The sequence below is a fragment of the Pipra filicauda genome, unplaced genomic scaffold (genome assembly GCF_003945595.2).
Source record: "Pipra filicauda isolate LSUMZ 115617 unplaced genomic scaffold, ASM394559v2 scaffold567_size291404_pilon, whole genome shotgun sequence".
Taxonomy (NCBI): domain Eukaryota; kingdom Metazoa; phylum Chordata; class Aves; order Passeriformes; family Pipridae; genus Pipra; species Pipra filicauda.
Window position 1 is genome coordinate 251,949 of NW_024104717.1, and position 23,052 is coordinate 275,000.

The 23,052-nt window shown below is 49.9% G+C and overlaps 2 protein-coding genes across 2 annotated transcripts; one reads left to right on the plus strand and one right to left on the minus strand.

Annotated features, from left to right (window-relative positions):
• Positions 1-5,134: 5,134 nt before the first annotated feature.
• RBP5 (retinol binding protein 5) lies at positions 5,135-7,225 on the minus strand. The gene is made up of 4 exons (XM_027710431.2): positions 6,667-7,225; positions 6,235-6,413; positions 5,660-5,761; positions 5,135-5,271 (listed from the first exon to the last, which is right to left on the minus strand). The coding sequence occupies exons 1-4, from the start codon at positions 6,737-6,739 to the stop codon at positions 5,218-5,220; spliced, it is 408 nt and encodes a 135-aa protein (XP_027566232.1). The 5' UTR covers positions 6,740-7,225; the 3' UTR covers positions 5,135-5,217.
• Positions 7,226-7,500: 275 nt separating this feature from the next.
• CLSTN3 (calsyntenin 3) lies at positions 7,501-23,013 on the plus strand. Its single transcript, XM_027710400.2, has 18 exons — positions 7,501-7,735; positions 10,433-10,555; positions 11,519-11,714; positions 12,191-12,399; positions 12,706-12,855; positions 13,491-13,676; positions 14,310-14,579; positions 14,869-14,981; positions 15,063-15,225; positions 16,273-16,329; positions 17,120-17,277; positions 17,455-17,603; positions 18,064-18,290; positions 19,378-19,548; positions 20,153-20,298; positions 20,429-20,564; positions 21,998-22,215; positions 22,300-23,013. The coding sequence occupies exons 1-18, from the start codon at positions 7,516-7,518 to the stop codon at positions 22,468-22,470; spliced, it is 3,063 nt and encodes a 1,020-aa protein (XP_027566201.1). The 5' UTR covers positions 7,501-7,515; the 3' UTR covers positions 22,471-23,013.
• Positions 23,014-23,052: the final 39 nt, after the last annotated feature.

Genomic DNA, 23,052 nt, shown 5'->3' on the forward strand with positions numbered 1-23,052 from the left:
CAGGAGGATTCTTCTACGTGCTAGCGAGGTTTTCAACGAAGGGACAGCGAGCAGCAGCTTACCCCCCTTGACCTCTTCTCCTTCCTGGAGGGGTCTAACCCCCCGATCCCTGCCCGCAAGGCTGTGCCAGCGCGTCCCCCTCCACAGAGCCCCGACTCACATCTCCGTGCGCTCCTGCCCGGCCTGAGCTGCGGAGCGGCAGCCAGCGGGGAGCCGGGGGGCGGGCAGGGCGGGGGGAGGAGGAGCAGGGAGCGAGGTAGGAGCGGGGAATAGAAAGCCGGGCTGCGAACGGCCTGGCACCGGACCAGGTCCGCGGCGCCCGACGTCTGCTGCCCTCTGCTGCCGGGTCCCCGTCCGCGAACAAGGGAGTGCCGCGGGGGGTCTGTCCCGGCCTGGCCACGCAGAACCGAGTTACCTTTTCTGGGCGAGGAGGCAGCAAAACGACTGCTAGAGACCCCTCCAAGGGTTTGATCTGCAATCCAGTGGCTGCTCTGAGTTTGTTCCCCGCGAAAACATCCTCCTAGGAAGTCCACTCCCCAGTCCTTCTGGGCTGTTTTCTGGTATAGAAGACCAGAAATCTTATAGTCTTCCCAAATTGATTTAAACTTAAAAAAAAATATCAAACCATCAACCCCCCCAAGTTTTCTTAATTCCGGCCTGCTGAAGAGCACTTCTGAGATTGTTTTGGGGTGGGAAGGGAACTGGGATCTTCTTCGAGGAAAGCAAAAACCTGAGGCACTTGAGTTAAATAAATATTAAGAAAAATGAGAAAGTCTACAGAATTAAAAGCATTCTAAGAAAAAAATCCCTTTTCAAGGACCCTTCTTGCTGTTTCTTCTGCAAGCATTTTTACAAAAAACAAGATAGATAGATAAGGCCCTCTACTTAACAGGGAAATGAGAAAATATAGCTACTTACAAACCCATTTCAGGTTTTTAACAATGTAGTGCCCAAGACATATATTATGTGTCCCCAGCTTTATGAAGTTCAAAATTTCTTGGCTTTCAGACTTTTGGTGTAAGAGATAAAACACCATTTTAGTGTTTTTCCTTAGAATTATGGGTGGCTTCAGAGAAGTTAGCAAGTGTCTTGCATTGAAATCACAGGAAGTAATTCACAGCTACAAAAACATGAGGAATGAAGACGAAAATAGTGCTAAAAAGAATGAAGAAAGCATCTTTGGAATATTTATGGAAGTGTACTAGAGAACCTGCTCATCAAACATCTTTGAATTATTATCTGAAAAAGATCAAATAAACATGCAATTAGTGCCTCTGTAATAACACCATATGCCCCCATGTATCAGATATAAGATTCAGTGAGGGGCATTATCCCACTGCTTCTGATGTCCAAATATGCATGATGAACACACTTGGGCAGGATCACTGCTTTGCTGTGTCATGCCAGAGTGGGTTCTGCTGGCTTACTGTCTCATGAGAAGGGAAGCTTTTACTCAGAAACCACATCTGGAAAGTAGCTAGGAAATACTGGAAGCTATTGTTTGAGAGATCTGGTATGAGCTGGTCACCAGTGGGAAGAGTGTTCCCTGGCAAAGCACAGACAGATAGAGGTGCCTGAAGATCCTTTGTAAGGAAGTTGATAATTTCATTGTGTCCTTGACAAACAATCTTATGAGTGTCCTGTGACACTTTCAAGGCACATCTCCCATGTCTTCATTTCCTTCTCCCACCCCAACAACATAATCTGTGATAACAGGAGAGTACTTCAGCTGGTGAAGCAAGGGTGATTAGCTGGGAATACGCCTAGCCGGAGCAGCCCACCTCTAACACATGTCCCATAGACCCACCTGATTTAGACAATACAGCTGCGTCCTCAGTCTTGTTCCAGTGCTCCCACTGGTGGCGTTCCCCTTCAGATGCCCTGTGCAATCTTTATGTGAGATAGGAGCCAGGTAATACCTGGGTACCAAATTTTCCTTGGGAGGAGGATGTTTGTGCTTTTCTGTGCTTAAGGGCAGAATTCACGTAGGACCATGGAATACATGTAGGAACACGGAATGCCAAAACTAATACCTGTTTGCAGCCTGCTTGACTCAGCTGGTGATGAGTGGTCTGGACAATAAATCCAGACAATATCAGAGAGAAGTAAAGAAAATGTAGATCTTCAGCATGGTCAAAGATGCCAACATCCTCTCATGGAGCATGACTCCTGCTTTGAATACAGTGTGTTGGAGGAAGTCATTTGAAATAAACCTGCTCTACAGCCTCAGAAGCAATGAGATTATCCTCTGAAATGCAGACCAGACCCTTTCACATCCACTGAGAAGAAGAAGAGCTGCATACTTTACCCTCAGACCTGAAGCAAGGAGGACAGAGAACTACCTCTGTTTGGCCTCCTACAGCTACACCACCTACCCTACAGCACACCAGGGCCATAGACCCAGGCTCCCTGTAAACAATGAGTTGCTTTCCCAGGGCACTCTACCTTCAACCCCCTTGGCTGACTACCCAAAGTACCCAAACGCTTGGTTTGAGCCATTTGGGGACACACTGCCACTAGCCATTGGGTTCAGGCTTCACACAGCCAGGTCTGTGCTGTCAAATGGCTCAGACAAATCATACCACTCCTGCAGCTCTGGCTGATATGGAGAGGATGACCTAGACCAAAATAAGGTTCTTAAAAGACTCTTAAGAGTGGGTCTTTCCCCTGATATGAGAGGGTGAGCAGCCACAGCATCTTGGTAATCTGCTTCTGTGTCTTCTAAATCAAGGAACCAAGCCAAGTGTAATACCCCAGGAGGTACACAGTTCTGCTGCATTACCACTCAGCATGGAGCATGAACAAAGACAGTGTCATCCCAATATCGCACTTCATCCCCTGCCTTGCACTGGCATCCTCACTTCCCACAGGCTCGTGTCTCATGAATATAGTACTGTTGTGTAAAGTCACCATCTGACTTGGGCATCACACCTACAACATGATTACAAAAGAAAAAATAATGAATTACTAGTTCTGGTAGTTACTATCTGAAGCTCTAGAATAGGTTGGAGTACTATCCCTTGTGATTATTATTACTGTGGACCACATCAAGTGTGCGTGATTCTTATCTATGGCTCTGGCACAACCAGATGCTTCCTGAAGAAGAGAGGCTGTCGTGGATATATGATAGCTGGTAACCAGTCAGAAGCAATTTACTCAGCATGTCACCTCACAGGCTTACATGACAATTACATGAACTGTTGGCAGGCCAGTGGAAGACTCTGGCTAATCACCTGAAGGCAATAGCTGTCTGCCATCCAATCAGAATGTAGGCTCCAGCTTGTGGTCCAGGACCTGAAATGAGTTGATTACTTGTTGATCACACAGTCTGGAAGATACCAGCCTGGACATGGTGAAATGAGCTTGGTATTGGGGATCAGAAGCAGCCCAGAGGGGCTCTTGTGGTATGGAAGAGTGTGAAGAGGGCAACAGCTGAATCAGCTTCAGCTGCTGTTAGTCAAAGCTCTGCCTTTTGCAACTTCGTGATACAACAAAGATCATGCAGAGTCTCCCTGTGGTAGAACGATGGATTGAGGAGGTCTGCACAGAGCAGATAAATGACGTGCTGGATGGCATGGCTACGGTTGCTCACTGGTTTGATTGTGGCAGTCTTGCCCTGTGGATATTGACAGGGTGCTCCCATCTCGTATGTCCTCAGAGACAACTGTGAAGAGCCAGAGGTTGACATTGTAGGCACAGCTGCAGCTCCCCAACCCTTTGCTTATCACGTGTTCTGAAGTAATGCTTTTCTCATGGCACTCAACTTTGCAGTTCCCTGAAAAGAAGCTCTTCAGAAAAGACTATTTTTAAATGAGCTGCTGGAGGAAAAAAAAAAATGCATTTTCTCAGCTTGAAAAGGATCTGTATTTTCAAAATTTGCCAATATCTTGGTTCTCTGTGGTTTCAGTAGCAACACATTTTTGCGTCCCCACCCTTTAATCTTTTGTTGGGGGTAATCACAAAGATTGTTCAGAAACAACTGCATGTGGGCTCGTGCCCACCCCATGAGGTGTCATCATTAAAGGACACCTCTCTCTTTGTCCCTGTTCTGGCTTTTTCAGGGTACCTCACCTCCTTTGTTTTTGCCCCTTGGTCTCCAATTCCAGACAGCTGTGAACCAGGGGAGCTGTGATGGTCATGGGGAGATGCTACCAAGAATGCCAGAGGGAGTGTTGGGACTAGAGGGGGTAGCCATGGTTTCTTACCTAGAAAAAGAACCTGAGCCTTCCTCACCCATGGGACCTTCTCAGGAGTGCAGTGAACATGGGTGTAGTTGCTCCAGCCCTCAGATTTCACAGCATTAAATAAGAATACCTGACTCTGAAGGAGGAGTGCTGTTTTCTACCCATCCAGCTTGAGGATCTCAAGAAGTTGTGGCTGCCCCACACCTGGAAGTGTTCAAGGTCAGGTTGGAGGGGACTTTAAGCAACCTTGTCTAAGTGGAAGGTGTCACAGAATCAATTAGGTTGGAAAAGACCTGCAAGATCATTGAGTACAACCGATCACCACCTTGTCAACTAGATCATGGCTCTAACTGCCATGTCCAGTCTATTCTTGAACACCTCCAGGGATGGTGACTCCACCACCTCCCTGTACAGTCTCTTCCAATGCTTGACAACCCCTTCCTTGAAATTCTTCCTGAATTTGTCCCTGCCCATGGTGGGGGTGTTGGAACTAAATGATCTTTAAGGTCCCTTCCTACCCAAACCATTCAACGATTCTATGATGCCGGGACTCCAAGAAAAATGTGGCACCCCTGGAAGACAGCAGGTGTTGGTGGCTGCCGAAGAAGGGGCAGCCTGAGCCACCCTTGCCCACGCGGGCACCGACCCCCGCATCCCCGGGGAAGCTGGAGGGCAACGCGGGGTTGGGCTGCGGCGGGGGCGGCAGGAAGAGCGCTGGAGCTGCGGGGGCCGGGCCGGCCGTGGGGCAGCCCCTGCGCCGCTCCTCCCCAACTGCTCTTATTCTGAAAGGAGCCTCCGTGCAGCCGGCGGCCCATCGCCCTCCCCGCCCCGGCCCATCCCGCTCCCCGCCTCCCGCTCCCCGCTGGCCCGGCCCCGCCGTGACCCCCGGCCCGGCCCGGCCGCTGCTCGGTGGGGGGGCGAGGCACAAGAAAACACACTGCTCTGGGGGAACTCGGCTCGCTCGGGTCTTGTTTCGTTTTCTTTTTCATACTGGGGAGCCAGGGTCCCGTCCGGGCATCCCTCCGGGGAGCGATCACTTCACCTTCTGGAAAACCTGGACGCAGATCTCATCTTCAGCAGTCATGCGCTGGGGAAAGCGGGGTAAAAGAGGAGTTTAGCCTAGATTCTCTCCTCTCCCTCCCCAGCTGCCTCCGCTGCAGTCCTGCCAGCCCTCCTGCTGCTGGCTGGAGCCTCGCAGGCCACACGCTGCACAGCCGACCCTCCCAAAACCTCAGTGGGTCCAGCTCCAGGGTAGGGAAGGGACATTGCCTTTGTTGACCTGTTTGAGTTTAATTTTTAAATCCTGGAGGCGGATGTTTGTGTAAAGTGGTGGCTGTTCCCGGGGAGCCGTGGATGAAGTCTGAGAGGAGCTGGAAGGAAGCTGCAGGGCTGGCTCAGAGCCCACAGCACCCGCACTGTGTTCCCCCCACCCACCACAATTAGGATTTATCAAGTTGCGCTGGACCCCTCCTCACCAGATGCAGCTTGTCCCCCTCCAGCCAGTGCCTCCAGCCTCGGTTCCTCTTCTCTCCTAGCTGCTCACACACCAGCTGATCCCCCTCCCAGGAGACAGTTGTCTGAAAAAAAGGAGGAAAGGAGAAGATACAGTCCAGAGACAAGCGGATCTTGGCAATACAGGTTTCCAGAGATGTCACTGGCTGTTCCTTTCAGACACAATTTCAAATGCAGTCCCTGATCTGGTGTCTCTGGCTTCTTGGGACTGATGCTCTTCGTGGGAGGTGAATGACCCTCTGGCTTCCAAGTGCAACAACAGAGTTCCACCAAGTGGGCTGACATTCTGTCTTTTCAGGGCTTTGCTCCAAAGGATAATATCCTCTGGGTCCCACAGTACTGGCTTTCTGGCTCTGTAGTGATCATCCTCCTTTGCTGTGAGTAATTTACTCATAGAATCACTTACTCCTGGACCTGCAGGGGCATGCCAGCTCTGGGCTGGGCTCTCATCTGGTTTTTGAATCAAAAGCTGAGCAAGTCCCTGAACTTCCTAGCACACCCCAGTCCCCTGTGAAACTGCACTTCTTGGATTTCTCACCTGGCACTTGCGTCCATCCACAGGTCCCAAGTCTTCCTCAAACTGGACTCCCAGGTCAAAATCCATCACATAGTCCCTCAGGGAGGTGATGGTGCGGATAACCATGTGATCCCCCGTGTGAATGATTTCTTTGTCAGGCTTCAGTAGGCAAACCAGTTTTCGCAGGACCACGTTGATATCTGAAGGACGAGAGGGAGAGAAGATGTGTGGACGACCTGGGCCCTTCCTCCAGCAGAGCTCCTCCACTCTTAGCCAGGGAGCACCAGCCGTGGTACCTCCTTCCCCCTACTACCACAGCTCAAAAACGATGGTCACAGACAGAAGGACCACATGGTTCCCAAATACCTTCCTCCGCTTCCCAACTCCTGACTTTTTGGAGATAGAGGGGAGCGTGACGTGAAGGAGGGAGTGTGGTGGGGAGGGTGGCATTACCTAAAGCCCGCAGGTAATTGTCCATGTTCTCCTGGGAGACGAAGCGGTAATAGCCGGTGAGGTTGGGAGGCATCCTGGGGCAGAGGGACGGTGCGGACGGTGCGGAGGAAAGAGCGCAAGGAGCAGGGCAGACAGGCAGCCGGCACAGAGCTGGCTCGCAAAGCGGCCCGGACCCTCTCCCGCGGGGAGGGGAGCTCTGCGGGGCGGCCCGACTCCCGGGCTCCCCGCCGCAGTAAGAGTCCCCACGCCGGGGGGCGCGGAAAGGGCCGGGACGGCCCCTGCTCCAGCATCTCCGCCTCGGCTGGGCAGGACGTAAGGATGGCAGGTCATCTCCTCACCCTCCGCCCTCCTCGGGGGCTGCTCGTATTAAACTCTGGGCTTCCAACCAGGGCAAGGGACCCTTCCCGCCGGCCCTTTCTCACACCGTTACACCGGTGGCTGCGAGCTTCCTCGGGGCAGTGCCCCGGCCTGCGCTCCCCCCCGCCCGGACGCCCCGTCGAGGAGAGGCGGCGGCAGGCTGGCGGGTCCGCCCTGCTGAGCTCGAGCCCGAGCCCGAGCCCGAGCCCGAGCTCCGGATAGCCGGCGAGGTCCGGATGCGGTCTGCAGCCCCTCACTCCCGCATCCCCCGATCCTCACACCCCTGCACGTCCCTTGGCAGCCGCCTCGGTTTTGAAGCCCCCCCACCTTCCCAGGCAGGCGCGCCCAGCCTTCGCCCCTCTCCGCGCCCTGCCCGGACCGCAGTGGGAAGGCGCGGAGCGGCTCCCGCGCCCCGCCCCGCATCCCCATCCCGCAGCACCTGGCGCGGCGGCCCCGCGCATTGGCTGCCGCCCCCCGCCGGCCCGTGACGTCATGCTGCAGTGCGGGGCGGGGCCGGGCGGGGCGCGGAGCGCGGTGCGGGAGGTGCCGGGGGTGCCGCCGTCCCTGCGCGCCGCCGCCGCGGGAGCGAGGGCGTGGGTCGCGCCGGGACCCGCCGCCGCCGCCGCGATGGGCGACCCTCGGCCCCGCGCCGCCGTCCTCCTCCCTCTGCTCTGCCTCTGCGCCGCGCTGCCCGGCAGCGCCTCCAACAAAGGTGAGCAGCGGAGCGCCGTGGGCACGGTCCCAGGCGGCGGCGGCGGCGGCGGGCGCTTCGCTGGAACCCCTCGGTCGCCCCCCTCGCCGGGGCTCTGGAGGGGCACGTTGGCCGCGGCTCGTCCGTCCGCCCCCGCGGTAGCGGTGAGGCTTCGCGCTGCCCGCCGCCTTCGCCCAACACGTTTTTGTTGGGGCATCTTCGGCATCTTCCTGCGGCTTTGGCGTTCTTCGCCCCTTCGGGCGTCCTCATGCAATGCCATCCCCATTCTCTACTTTCTCCATCTGTCATCCTACCACCGCGTTTTTCTCCGTTCTTTCATCTCCTTCTAGCGTTCCCTTCGCATTTTCCCCTTTTCCATGCACTTGTCTTGCTTTTGTTTAGTTATCGCTTTGTGGATTTACGTTCCCTTCCCTTCCCTTGCATGCTGAGAGAGAATATGTTGTTTCTCCACAGACCCCCGCGATCTCTAAAACACATCTCCTGTCTCCACCTTCCAATCCCAGTTCATCCATCTACAATCTGTCAATAGGAATTATTTTACAGTTATGTGTTAAGGATGCAGGTTGCTTATATAAAAGAATATTTTATGTGATAAAGATAAAAGAAAACCCAAACCACCCCAGTGCTACAGCTGTAACGTTCTGAATGCAGATGTTCTTTGAACACATATAGTGATGTACAAAGATGTAGGTTTCTAGATCTGTTACTGTAGAGACAGGCATGAGAGATTCATCTGAGGGGAGTCAGTGCATCAATAATCTGACAGGGTGGGGGAATCTGCAAACTGTTAAGGTACTCAGGGGTCATCAGGGAATGTGACACCTTAGGGTGCTTCCCGTGCTTTGGAAGAGGTAGGGCTACAGGGCGGATGCACCGCAGAGCTGTGTGTACACTGACATTGGCAGGGGCATTTATTTGTACTGCTCTGGTTCCATGCGGCCCAGTGGCAAGGAAAGGCCCCTCATGCTCTGGATTCTCTCTCTCCTTTGTGAATATGCACTTCGAAACATCTACCCACCTTTGGCAAATTTTTTTAGATTTACAGGAGCTTTCTTGAAGCTGGTAGGAGTCTGTATCCTAAAAATATTCCCAAAATGTTTTTTTATTCTCCAGCAACTCATTTCCTGAGAAATCAGATTGGTGATTCCCAAGTTGCAGGTGGATGCAGCAAAGGATTTATCTCTCTACCATCAGCTTGTTACCCCAGCAACAGGGCACATTTGGCATTTATAGCTATGGATTTCCACCTCGGTGGTGTGGCGTATGGACTAGAGCCGTAGAGAATGGAAGCTGGAGGGGACAATGGAGGGGTAGGGGGAGACGTGGGCACTTGCATACAGGGAGGATTCCACCTGCATACTGAGCAGGATGGATGTTTCTCTGGGTTTCCTACGCAATGCTTTATAATCTCAATCAATACGGTGATGGAGAAGTGCCAACCCACACTCTTCACTGCTACGCCAGGCTGGGTCTGCCCACTCTGCCCTGCTGGGGCATCCCCACTCTGACCTGTCACCCTGCCTGCTAGCCCACCACCCACCTCTGGCAGCATTCCCTGGCCTCGGAGTGCAGAAGTGCTTGGTTGTTCAGGATACTACCCCTCTTGAGTCAACACATCAGGCCAAGCCAATACGGCATTTCAGAGGACACTGTGCGGCAGAGAATGGATTCACATATTAGAAGTAGTGCCCTTGAGGGGAATGGCTCTGTATCCTACTCTCCACCAGCTCTAAGCCATGGTATGCTCAAAGTATTGCTGGGTTGTAATAAATCTTGGTCTCCAGGGGGTGGGAGAGTGGGGGATTATCTGGGAATAGGGGTTGTAACTAGGCCATGTAATATAATCTCTGAGGCCCATTTGGCAGGGAGTGGGCATGGGGGAGGGGTTTTTAATTTGTAATGATTTTTTTTTCTCTCTCCCCTCCCTTCCCTCCCCCCCACCCCTTTATTTCTCCCTTTCCCTGCCCCGGAGCCTGTGTGATAAAGATTAATTTGCTATTTCTGGGCCTGTGACATTTTTCAGAGCCTCCTGCTGGCTGCTGCCTCCATGCCAAGCCTGGCTGGGCTCCAGCCAACAGGATTAGCAAGGAGGGGCCAAGGGAATATGGTGCTCACCATGGAGTGGGGAAGGAAGGAGCAAGGCACTCTCAGAGGAGGTTATTATGTGCATAGGATGTCTGCCTGGAAGTGTACCTGGGTATATGTGTGTAGGTCCTGGGCCTTAGTCTAGAGGATGCACACACAAGTACTAATGGCTGCATGCAAGACTTGTTCCCTGGGGACACCCCAAGGGAAGATGTAGCCTAGATCCTTTAATTATGGCTTCATTGAGCTAAAGGATTTAGCATTTGGAATATGTCTCCAGGGTCAGGCTACTTTTGCCTCTGGAGTTCACTTTCTTTTTTAACTGCTCCAGCTTTCCTGGGCACCCATATGCTTCTCTACATATTTCTGATAACATAGTAATGAGGAGACCAGAAGGAACACGTTGTTTCTAATGAGTCTCCCAAGAGCAGAACTAAATAAAGATAACTTCTTCCTCCCAGCCTATTTTAGACTTCTTTATTTCCGTAGAAGAAGGTGGGGAGGGGTGGTTGTTACTTGCCACTGGATGATATTCTGCTTGTTTTCCACTGAATCTGCCATTGGTGGCTAATACATTCCTGTCCTCCATCCCTTGCCCCAAATCCACTTCAGCAAACAAGCACAAACCCTGGATTGAAGCCGAGTATCAGGGCATCGTCATGGAGAATGACAACACAGTCCTGCTCAACCCACCGCTATTCGCTCTGGACAAAGATGCTCCACTGCGCTATGCAGGTAGGTGGATAAGAGCTCTGAAAGGGTGGGAGGTAGGGACAGACTTATGAAGAGGCAGAGACAGGGTGACATTCATCCCTGTGCTGGATCCTAGCTCTCTCCAGGAAACGATCACCTCCAGACCTTGTTCCAGAGGAGGTCCCTAGTGAAGTCTGGAGGCAATTTGGGTACAGCTTGATTTAGGATGCTGTGAGCTGTTTCCTCAGGGAGAGAAACTGAGGGTGGAGTCAGCTACTTTTTGACGCAGTTCTGCTATTTCCAAAGATCACATGCACAGCGCTGTGTCTGTGAGCCCTGGAGAAAGCTGGTAGGGCACACTTGGTTGGCAGTGCTACATCCTCTCGCAGTAAGCACAAATGCCTTTTACAACAGATGAGGTTTTACAAGGGTTATATTCCTAATGCTTGCTTAGGCCATGCCTGGAGCTTCCTCATGCATCCTCTCACAGCTTTGGGGGAGGAAAAGTGATCCCTCTGAGCTGAATTTTAGGATTTAGTGACCCTATCTGCAGTTCCCTGCGGTACTCTGCGCCTCCTGCATGTGTGGGTGGGTGAGACATCATGGATCTACATGCTCTGGCTTTCTATTTGCAGTATATGGCCTGTTTTACCTCACTGAGGGCTGCAAAGGAGAGATAAGGTGCTCCCTCAGGACTGTGGCTGTGTAGCACTAACACATGTAGTTTGAGCCTTGTAACCTCTAATCCTTTGTGATGCTGGTCAGCACTCCTTGCCGTGGGAGTAGTCTCCAGTAGATGGCAATCTGCACCATTAATGGCTGTAGGGGATAGCAGGAGGAACTCCTAGTGAACTAAAAATTGTTCAAAATGAAGGGTGATAATGAGGAAGAATGGAGAGTGCAAGTTAGAAAGGAAGAAAATATGGAAAAGGAAACCAAGGGGTATGATGTGCTCTCCTCAGTTCTTTTCTTTCTCCCCTTCTTCTCTGCTTTTGTGTGTACCAGGTGAAATCTGTGGCTTCAGGATTCATGGGTCAGGGGTACCTTTTGAAGCTGTGATCCTGGACAAAGCTACGGGTGAGGGGCTCATCCGGGCCAAGGAACCAGTGGATTGTGAAGCACACAAGGAGCACACATTCACCATCCAGGCTTATGACTGTGGAGAGGGACCTGATGGAGCAAATACCAAGAAATCACACAAGTAAGTTCATGCAGACATTGCTGCATGTTACAAAATGTGATCTGTCACAGAAACACAAAGGAAAGTTGCTGTGGAAACACTTTCTTTAGCCAGAAGTATTTTTCTCTATCCATGATACTATAACTCAACATGTTAAGAAGACCCAAAGAAAAATATTCATTGACTGTTACGTGACTGAATATACTAGAAATGAGGGCTTTCTAACAGTGGTGTCTAAGGGTGACGTTTTATGTTGCTGCATACAGGCAGGAGGTCCAGATTGCATTATTATTCCTTTGCTCTTTCCGTGGGGTTGGAAACCATTGTCCAAGCTCCTGTGTGCCAACATTGCTGCATTGAAACCAAGGTCTCTTTCCTTGTCCTTGTTTTCGACAGATGGAAATCAGACTGATGCACTTTAGGGGACTGATTTGAAACTTAGGTGGTGTATGGCTCCTAGCAGTCCATCAGTTCTCATTGGTGTCTCTCTGTGTCAGGGCCACAGTGCACGTTCGAGTAAACGATGTGAATGAGTTTGCTCCTGTCTTTGTGGAAAAGTTGTATCGCGTGGCAGTGACTGAGGGAAAGCTGTATGACCGCATCTTGCGTGTGGAGGCCATTGATGGAGACTGCTCCCCACAGTACAGTCAGATCTGCTACTATGAGATCCTGACCCCCAATATTCCCTTTCTGATTGACAATGACGGTAAGAATCCACACCCACCATGTGCACATCACTCCCTCTTTCCTGCTTTGCTCCTTCTCTGCCAGTCCCATTTACAGGCAGAGCTGTGCTATGTGAATTTTCTAGCACTGCTGATATATCCTGGTGTAGAGATGCAGCAGCTGTTTTGTGAGATGCTATAGCTTGTTACAAAGTGGCATTGGGCAGGGGGAATCAACCCCTTTTTTGGTTGTTTTTGTCATTGATAAAAAAAGAGTGATTTTTAGAAGGAACATCTTAGAGGAGACTGTCTTTCCTCTCCCTCGATCTCTTTATTTTGCTAACCAGGGAACATCGAGAACACAGAGAAGCTGCAGTACAGTGGAGATCATGTCTACAAATTCACAGTGACAGCCTATGACTGTGGAAAGAAACGGGCTTCAGATGATGCTGAAGTGGAAATCCAGGTGAAACCCACCTGCAAGCCCAGCTGGCAGGGTATGAAACCTCCAAACACAGATATGTCTTCCCTTTGCTTTTGCTTAACTACTACTCAGTCCAGCTCATCGCAAATGTTTGTACGTACACCTATAAATTTGTATGCTCTTTGATATGGTTTAGTTTTAGCATCAACCCATCCCCATCAGGGGATACAGCGGACATCTAAGTCTGTTGCAAAGCCATTGAAAGGCAAATTCTAACATTGGAAAATCATTCCTTGGATCACTGTGAGCTGCTATGTGTTTAATAAGGTTCATAGGCTGTCTTCAATGGGGCTGCTCATCTTGAGGATATTTGGCTTTTCTAGGGGTGTTGTGTGCCTGTAGGCTCACCTTAGTCTATAGAATTAAGGGGAAATTGAACAGCTAAACACCTGCTTTGCCTGATAGGAGAGGTTGACCAACCAAGGAGTGATGCCCCACCAGTACAAGCTGTAGAAGCAGAGAACTTGGATTCTGTACTTCTAGGAAACCTTTCCTTGCATTGATACCAGCTGCATAAAACTGTCTTTCCAACGTGAAAAGGGCCAAAAGTCTGGATCACTTTATAGATGCCGCTTGTATGCGTGCCAGGTGTTCTGGCCTTGGGTCCTTGGCAGTACCTAACCCCTCTCTTTTACTCCTCTTCATTAGGCTGGAACAAGAGGATTGAGTACACCCCAGGTGCAGGCAGCCTCGCACTCTTCCCCACCATTCACTTGGAGACATGTGATGAGCCCCTGTGGAACATCCAGGCCACGGTGGAGCTGCAGACAAACCATGTGGCCAAGGGCTGTGACCGGGATAATTACTCTGAGAAGTCACTGCGCAAACTCTGTGGTAAATTGGTTCTTTCCCGGTCTGAGAGCAGCTGTGGCACAGCACCCTGCCCCTTCCTCTGCAGGGGTTTACACTGGTAGCTGTGCCTCACACAACAGAGATGGTGGGGGATGCATTCCTCACATCTGTTGGGGTCGGTGGAGCTGGGAGGACACCTAGCTTGCACGCTGCATTGAGGGGCAATGGGCATTACTGCCCGTATTTCATAGAGTTGTGGAAAGGTGTGGGCTGGAAGGGACCTTAAAGGTCCTCTAGTTCCAACTCCTCTGCCGTGGACAGCAACAATTTCCACTAGACCAGGTTGCTCAGAGTCCCATCCAACCTGGCCTTGAACACTTCCAGGGATAGGGCATCCAAACTTTCTTATTTTATAAGGGGCTGCCCGTGCTTTCCTTGCTGGGAAGCCAGAGGTTTCTGTGCATTGCCCTAGTATACAGAGTCTGTGGGACCTCCTTCAGCATAGATGGAAAAGTCAAAATCCTTCTCCAGGAGAAGGCCTATAGACAACTCCTCCTCTCCCTGTGCACTGGGACATTACGATGAGCCTTCTAGCATCCTTTTCCTCTGTTCCCCAGTTCTCAGTCTCCTTATTCCTCCTGTGCCAATACTCTTGACTCCTTTCCTTCTCGGTAGGTGCTGCCTCAGGAGAGATTGACCTGCTGCCAGTGCCCAGCCCCACAGCAAACTGGACCGCACGGCTCTCGGTGCACTACAGCCAGGACAGCAGCCTCATCTACTGGTTCAATGGCAGCCAGGCTGCCCAGGTGCCTGTGGTGAATGGGCCGAATGCCCATGAGGGCCTGAGTGACCACTTCACCTTGTCCGTATGGATGAAGCATGCCGTGGTACCTGGCAAAGGCAGGAGGGAAGAGGAGACAGTGATCTGCAGTACAGTGCAGAGTGGTGAGACACTTCTCCTGGGGTGGTGACACTCCTGCCCTATGCCTTTGATTTGTTAGAATGGATTGTCCCTGCAGGGGCAGATCTCTTGTGTGGGAGCAGGACCTGAGCAAGGGTCCCTCCTTAGGAACACAGCTTCTTTAGGTGTCAGGTTTTTTCTGGGAGCGCTCAAACCTACTGTGAGCATATGGTGCTGAGCGCCAGTTGTGCAGGATAGAGTGGGCTGCTGAGTTCTGGCTAGTGATACTGCTCAGAGGTGTGATGTGTAACTCCCTGTGCTTGTCCCTGGCAGAGGAGGGCTACTCACACTACTCCCTGTCTGTGCATGGCTGCCGGATTGCTTTCCTCTACTGGCCATTGCTAGAAAGTGCAAGGCCTGTGAAATTCCTCTGGAAGCTTGAGCAGGTGAGGAATCATTTGCCTCTTCCCCATGTCCCTACTACTCCTCTGCCCTTTGTTGATCCCTTCCTCTGCTGTTGGCCATAGGTCTGCGATGATGAGTGGCACCATTATGCCCTCAACCTGGAGTTTCCCACTGTCACGCTCTATGTGGATGGCGTCTCTTATGACCCTGCCCTCATCCATGACAATGGCCTCATTCACCCGCCACGGCAGGAACCCTCGCTCATGATCGGAGCCTGCTGGACTGGTGAGTGCCCACTCCCCAAACCACGCTTCTCCCATATGGGGAAAAAAGGGGAGAAGATGTGAAAGAAACACCACTCAATACTAAATGATGCAAACCACATTGCAGCCAATTTGCCTCCTTGGCACCAAAGCCAATGTGGCTCCTTCCTTCCTTGTGGATCAAGGTTATAACAACTCAGGGAAAGGTGTCACTGGCAGCTTCATGGACAACAGCCATAGAATATGCAATGGATAACCAACTTTCAGGCAGAGGAGAGTTGAAACTCTGTACCTCATTCAGACAGTGGCATTTCTATCAAAGCCTTTCACCAGAGAGCAGGCAGTACTATTTATGCTACTGATTGTATTGATGGGGATTTCTGTGTTTTGAAGGTCTATATGAAGAAGACACAAATCGTTCTGTACAGGAATTGTGTTGGAAGACAAAAATCAGGTTAGGAACAAAGTTAGGCCATTACCAGATTAAAACCTCTTCTGTGGAGATGTAAGGCTGCATTTCCCAGGTGTTTCAGGTCTTCTGCAAGACTGAAGCAGAACAAAATGAAAGGAATTTGCCTGCTGCAAATTCCTTCACTCTGGCAGAAATTTCTAGCAAGATCAAATCTTTACTGTAGTGCTGCTTCTCCTAGGTCAGGGATCTTCCCACAGCTCTGTGCTCTCGATTGGCCTTTTGCAGACAACAAATATTGATCAACTTGGGACCTCTTATGGAGCTATCTGAGTTTCAAAGGGGTGTTGAGAATATGGCTTGTTGTGAACATGGATAATTCCGAAAATAGATAACACTGGGAAAGGATTAAAAAAACCCAAACACTACTTGCTCCCCTAAATCAGTTACTCATCCTACAATCTCACTATCCCCTTCACGAGAGAGAGTCTGCCTTCTTTCATCTGTGATGTGCTGTCTCTAGGGTTGAAGGGTACACTGCTTGGCACAGAGCTGTTCCTGTGGAATAGCCAATACAGGCACTTGTGTTGGTACTTTCTTGACCCTGTAACTACCATCTTCCAATGCCTTATTGCTTGTCTGGATGTTCTCCTTTTGCAGAGGAGAAAAACAAAGAGAAAATCAAAGGAAGTGAGAACTCCACTGATACTATACAAGGTAGGGAAAAGAAAGAACATGGTCCTCTTCTCCTCTTCACTGTGCATGACTGTCACATCTTGCATGGTGCCTTCCTCATACAGCTTCCCTAATCCTGTCCTGCCACCTCCCACTGCCTTGGGAGAAACCTCCTTATTTGGCAGATTGGTCCTTGATACCTGTGGAGCATGAAAAGGCTGATGGAAGGATTGCAGCCTGCTTTGAGAGATAGAGTATGCTTTTCATGTGGAGAAAGAGTCCTCATGCCTGATCATTAAAGCTGCTCTATGAAGAACACAATAGCCATTAGAGACATCAGGAGATGTCACCTCATCCCTAACTATCTGTGGAATGTATAGTTTCTTTTACAAGCCCTCACAGGAAGCAGAGTGAGAAGGGGACAAGAAATTGTTTCCATCTGGCATTCAGCAGTGTGGCAGAAACTTCTCTATGCTACCCACTGTTCGCTGCCCTAGTCTTTCTGTTGGTCTGTTTTTCTCACTTCCCCCCATCTGGAATTCAAAAACTCATCATCTCTTTTCTTCAGCATCCCCTGTCTTTTTTTTTTTTTTTTTTGTCTTTGTCTTTGCTTTTCCTTGTCCTGTGCAACCCTCCGTCTCTCCCTGTTTCCCTTAACATCTGTATGTCCCTCATATTTTGCTTTTGTTGTCTGGGCTTTTCTGTGACCCATGCACCCCTCTCTCTCTCTCTACCTCCCTTACAGTGTAAGTCCCTCACACTGTTGCTTTTGTGGTTTTGCTCTCTTCCTCGCCATGTCTCTCACACCCTCCACCTCCCATGTTTCCCTCAGGAGATCCTCTGTCGATACACCACTACTTCCATGGTTACTTGGCTGGCTTCACTGTGCGCCCTGGTAGCTTGGAGAGCCGGGAGGTTATTGAATGCCTGTATGCCTGCCGTGAGGGGCTTGATTACAGTGACTTCGACAGTCTGGGCAAAGGGATGAAGGTATGCCCATCTGCCCAGCTTGCATGAGTTTTCTCCACTCCTCCCCAGCCTTGCTTCCTAGGACTTTGCCTGCTCCCCCACCTCTGACAAGTCCCCGCCTTTCTCCTTTGTGTCTCTCTTAGCCTGGACTCTGGGCATTTGCCAAGGAACCATGAGTATTTTCTCTTCCACTTGTAGGTTCACGTGAACCCCTCTCAGTCCCTGCTCACCTTGGAGGGTGATGATGTCGAAACCTTCAACCATGCGATCCAGCACGTGGCTTACATGAATTCTCTGCGCTTCGCTACCCCTGGGGTCCGGCCTCTCAGGCTCACTACTGCTGTCAAGTGAGTGGACAAAGCATCACCTCCAGCTAAGTTCAGCAAGAGGGTTACCTCTTTTTGGACTGAAGTTACACGCACTCACCTTGTATTTTAGTTCTGATAGTCTCAAAATGGGTAAAGATCTTCCTGCAAATAAACATTAAAGTATCCAATATCCAAATGGATACTGTAATACTGGTTCCTAGGGTCTGTGCATAACTTCTGCTTTCACTCACAATGTTCACCAGGCTTGTGGACTGGTTTTAATTTTCTCTTTCTTCTTAATGTGACCAAGCCACCTGAAACCCAGTAGTGGCACTCCTACCACATGACTCTGTCTTGCACAGCAGGCTATAGGGAAGCTTTAGGAATACTACTGGAAAAAGGATATTCCTTTCACTGGAAGTAATTGGCAGGAGGCATTGTCCATAATGTGGTTGGTGGAAGCTTGAGCCAACTGATGCTTTCTACTGCTCTCCTTCAGGTGTTTCAGTGAAGAGTCCTGTGTCTCCATTCCTGATGTGGAAGGCTATGTTGTGGTGCTACAGCCTGATGCCCCACAGATCCTGCTGAGTGGCAGTGCCCACTTTGCTCATCCTGCATCAGACTTTGAGTCTCCTGATGGGATCCCCCTGTTCCCCAACCTCCAGATCACTTGCTCCATTTCTCACCAGGTGGAGGTCAAGAAGGATGAGAACTGGCACGGTACCGGTGAGTATAGGGCAAGATATAAAAGACAAACTGTAAAGACCTATGAGAGTTGCGGTCCTGCAGAGGAAGTAGAGCCCCTATAATTACACCTGAAAGAGAGAGTTTACAAATATAGAAGCAAGGCACATTGTCTGTCAATATGTAGGCTAATCGGCTCTTATCCCTTTCTGCTCCTCCCTGTACTTTTTCTATCCACTCAGTTCCTTTGCCTCACTCTCTCCTAATTCTTTCCCAGGCTGTTCATTCCTAATCCCTTTTACATTTTACCTACATTTCTCTTTATTGAATCCCGCACTAGATGGATGTCCTGCCTGTTACCCTCTCTACTCCTGCACTTACTTAGGGTTCTCCTACTTCCTTCTCTCCTGCTCTCTTCCCTTATTTCTTGCCCCCTCCCTTCTCTTCCTGCATCATTTATATCTGTGAATTCCTCAGTTTCATCACACCCTATAATATCTTGTTCTTCAATTTCTCTCCATCATCCTCAGATTATTTCTCTGCACTCTATGCTCTGTGTGTTCTTCCACTTCTTCCGTATCTCTTCTGGTAATGAGATTTTTGGCTCCTAATTTTCTGTTTAGAAGCTTTGCCTTTCCTCATGCAATGAGTTTCTCGACTTAGAGCAGATTGGTCTCAGCCCTGCTGAAGGCAGATAATTATTGAATGTGATTGCCATTTTAAAGAAGATAAGATCTCAACTACGGTAACCAGCAGTCATGAGACAGGGAAAAGCGTGCAGGGCCTGGGAATGTGTGAGCATTGTTCTTAATTTGCACATTGTCATTGTCAACAGAGTACTTACAGCCAAGATGTGTTATCATGAACCAGTCTGATACTAGTATGTTGTTCCAAAATAAAGTGACTTTATTATGTGCATAAATAGTGTCATTAGAACCAGAGGGACTCCTGCAACAAGTAATTAGACTGACAGTGATTTTACTCAAGGTCAGTGCTAGCCAGAGAAGGAGAAGTATTTACATATGATGTGAGCACTTTTAAGTAAGTGGGTACCACTCTTGAGTAACTCCTGCCTTCACTGATGGCTGTCTGGCTTTCTGGCCGTGTCTTCTTTCCATTTGCATCTCAGTGACAGACACACGAATGTCAGATGAGATTGTGCACAACCTGGATGGCTGCGAGATCTCATTGGTAGGAGATGACTTGGACCCAGAGAGGGAATATCTGCTCCTGGATGGGGCACTGCTGCAGCAGCGGGGCCTGGAGCTTGTTAACACCTCTGCCTACCTGACCATCACAGGTACGTCCTCTCCTTGATCACAGCTGTCTAGTTATGTCTCTCTCATTGCCTGTCAGACATCACTGTGAGGAGCACTTAACCTGATGTTAGAGATGTGTTGGGGTACTTTGTGACACTCTGAGATGTAACCATTTGATGAACTCCTGGCTTTTGGAAGTCCCATGCCATTTCCTTGGGGAGGTGGCTTCTCCTCCACCACATGGTACTGGAGCATAGTGTCTGAGTGCTCACCCAGGCTTGTATCACTCCTCTGGACTTACTCCTTGGGGTTTGGTGTTCTCAGGTGTCAGCAACATTTTGCATCACCTGACTGAGGGACAACATCCCACAACTTGTGGACTGGTACAACACTATTGTGCTCTCCAGAACTTAACAGGGCTGTTGCTCTTGGTCCTTCCTTCCCTTCCACTTGTTTTATCAACGCAAGCAGGGATTTCATCATGTCCTTAGCAGCAAGCTCCATCTTGGAGCCCCTCCGAAAATTAATGAACCCAGCATTGCCTTGGATTCCTCTATAGCTTCTACTTGCTATAGGGTTATGATGCCAGATGACTTTGAAGAAGGAGGTTCCTAACCCCACACTAATTCTCTCTTCTTGTCTCAGGTGTGGAGAGCATTGCAGTTTATGAGGAAATACTACGCCAGGTCTCATACCACATCAACCACGGTGCTGCTCTTTATGAAAGGAAGTTTCACCTGTCCTGCACTGAGATGAATGGGCGCTACTCCAGCAATGAGTTTACTGTTGAGGTACAAGACCAATACATGCACATATAGGTTCTTCCGCAGGCATGGAGAGGACATGGTGGATGGGAATGCACACAGCGTAGAATGTACCATGGACACAGGGCTGAGTCCTCTCACTCTGGTCTTTCTACAGGTGAATGTCCTCCACAACATGAACCGAGCTGCTCATCCTAACCATATTCTGAGTTCCCAGCAATTCGTGCACCGAGGCCATCATTTACCCCCAGAGCTGTCTGGGCACAGTTTGGCAAGCACCCATAGCAACCCAAGTATGTAACACTGTCTTTTGGGTTTATTCCTTTAGGTCAAGATGCTGATTTTCTGATATCTCGGCAGAACCTATAGCAGAGGATTCCTTTCAGGCTCCCTATACCCATTATTGGGTTCTCATTATACTGTCCTATCCCACTCGTCATTAGCCAATGGACTGCAGCCTGTGTCAAATTGTATTTTAGAGCACGGTGCAACAGTCCTCCTCTTGTGGTGTGTTGTTTTCTTGATGTAGAAGCAGCCTGAAACCTACACCTCAGAGGGTCTATAAAGAACAACCGTGAGCTGGATGATTTCATTTGCACACCTTGTAAAGGTGCTGTGCATGCTTGTGTAATTTCAGAAAGAAGCTTCAACAGCAGGAGAGAAACAAGTGAATCAAGACTGCCACTGCTCTAAAAAAAAAAGATGTGGTGGTCAGCAAGGCAGAAAAATATAGGAAATGGCACTACAAAGACAAGAGGAGGATTCTTGCCCTCAAAACAGAGGAGAAGCCTGAAAGCTACACTAGATGTTGGTTTGTGCTCGTAGCTCTGTGCCACAAGCATGAACACAGTCCAATTTGTTCCTTCCAGGCTGTGAAAGCTCAGGACTTTTTACAGACATTTTGGTCCCATGTTGTAAGGTACAAACAAGCTATCTTTTGCTGCAGCTTCCTGCAGCAGCTGATTCCAAGCTAGTCCAGTCCTGCAGCTGGCACTTCAGAGACAGCCTATGTATGTGCCAGCCTTTGTCACTCTTCTCCCTAGCTCTGCCTGATGGCAGCAGAAAACTTGTCATTGCTGTACAGAGCCATAACAGTCATGAAGGGCCTGGATAGATTTTGCAGAGAAAGCGGCTGTCTGGAAAGTTAAGGCTCAGCCTACAGGCCTAGAACAAACAGGTGGGAGTTAGGTTAAGGGTCTTAGATAAATTTAAAGTTTTATCCTGTGGAGAAGCCAGGCTTTTACCACGGCACTAGCCAGAAATCCATCATAGCCTTGTCATCTTCCCTGTGTGCAATGCAGGCATCTTCTGGCTTCTTGCTTTCTCTACTGCTTGCACAGAAATGACACCCTCTGAAAATCATCCTCAAGCCCTTAAAGGCTCTCCTCATCATACATTTCTCCCTCCCAAGAGGGGGATACAAATACCTGCTGTGCAACATATTCTGGTGAATTCTGCAGATAAAGACATGCAGAGTCTAAAGGCCAGGCCAATATCAGAGGGTGCCTGGACCTACGCATCCTGGAAAACCATGCAGCCCTCAGGAGAAAACACAGGAGTTGAAGGCAGGAACTGCCTGTGCCCAGGGGAGCAGAAGAGTCAGGACATGTCCCTGCCTAGGCCAAAAACCCAAACTTTGCCCAGGAATCTCAGCTCCTGCATGTCAGGTTGGAAATGCATGTTTCTGTGACAGACTCTAACCATACCTTCTCACTTTCTTTCTAAGTGGTCCCCAGTGCTGCCACTGTCATCATTGTGGTGTGTGTGGGCTTCCTGGCACTTATGGTGATCCTTGGCATCCTTCGCATCCACTCTCTGCACCAGCGGGGAGTGGGGCAAGAGGTCCCTGGGGCTGCTGAATCAGGGCACGCCAGCACCGGAGGCAAAGAGAGCGACATGTTCTGGGACGACTCGGCCCTCACCATCATCGTCAACCCCATGGAGGTGAGGAGCAGCCACAGTGGTTGGGGCTGGGCAGGCAGCTTGGTTGTCAGATCCTTTCACTTACTGCATGTCTCACCTCCCCAGTCCTACCAGAGCTGTCAGGAGAGGGCAGCAGGAAGCATTGAGGGCAGAGCTGGTGAAGGCATGGATGACGAGGACGACAGCACTGACTCGGAGACACCCGACTCCCCGGACAGCAACGACGTGGATGATCGACACATCATCGGCAAAAGCAACGTCTCTCACCGCTACTAGGAGCTTTAAAACACCAGTCCAGTGGATCCCCCCCAAACATATGGCTGGAAGGAGGAGGTGTCTTACTTTCAACTTCTTCCCCCACTGTGTACACATGTGCTCCTCCCTCATTTGTCATTTCTGCCTCCCGTGTTCCTTCATCTTCTGCCATTCCCATTGTGGACATTCCCCACATTAATGACCCCCCATCTGGCTCTCTAGAAACATGTGTTAGGGCACTTACACATGATCGTGGCACGGTTCAAACTATGATCCAGATGTTGGAAAGAACAGAAATCTGAAAGGCAGAGCCAGCCATAGGGCTCAGAGTGGGGTCTCTCACAACCCCTACCCAGATATTATATATATATATTGTATATTTTTTCAATGTTGTCATTTGAGGTTTATTCTCGTTTCATGCAAAAAAAAAGAAAAAAAACAACCAACAAACCACTGCAGCTTGTGTCGCTTTGTAAAATTGTCAATACTCCTAAACTAAAGGAATGAAGGTAAGAAAGATGAGGAAACAAAGTGGATTTTAAAATAAATGGATTTCAAATAAAATATTCAGGGCTTTTTCAGTTTTTCACTACAAACAGAGAA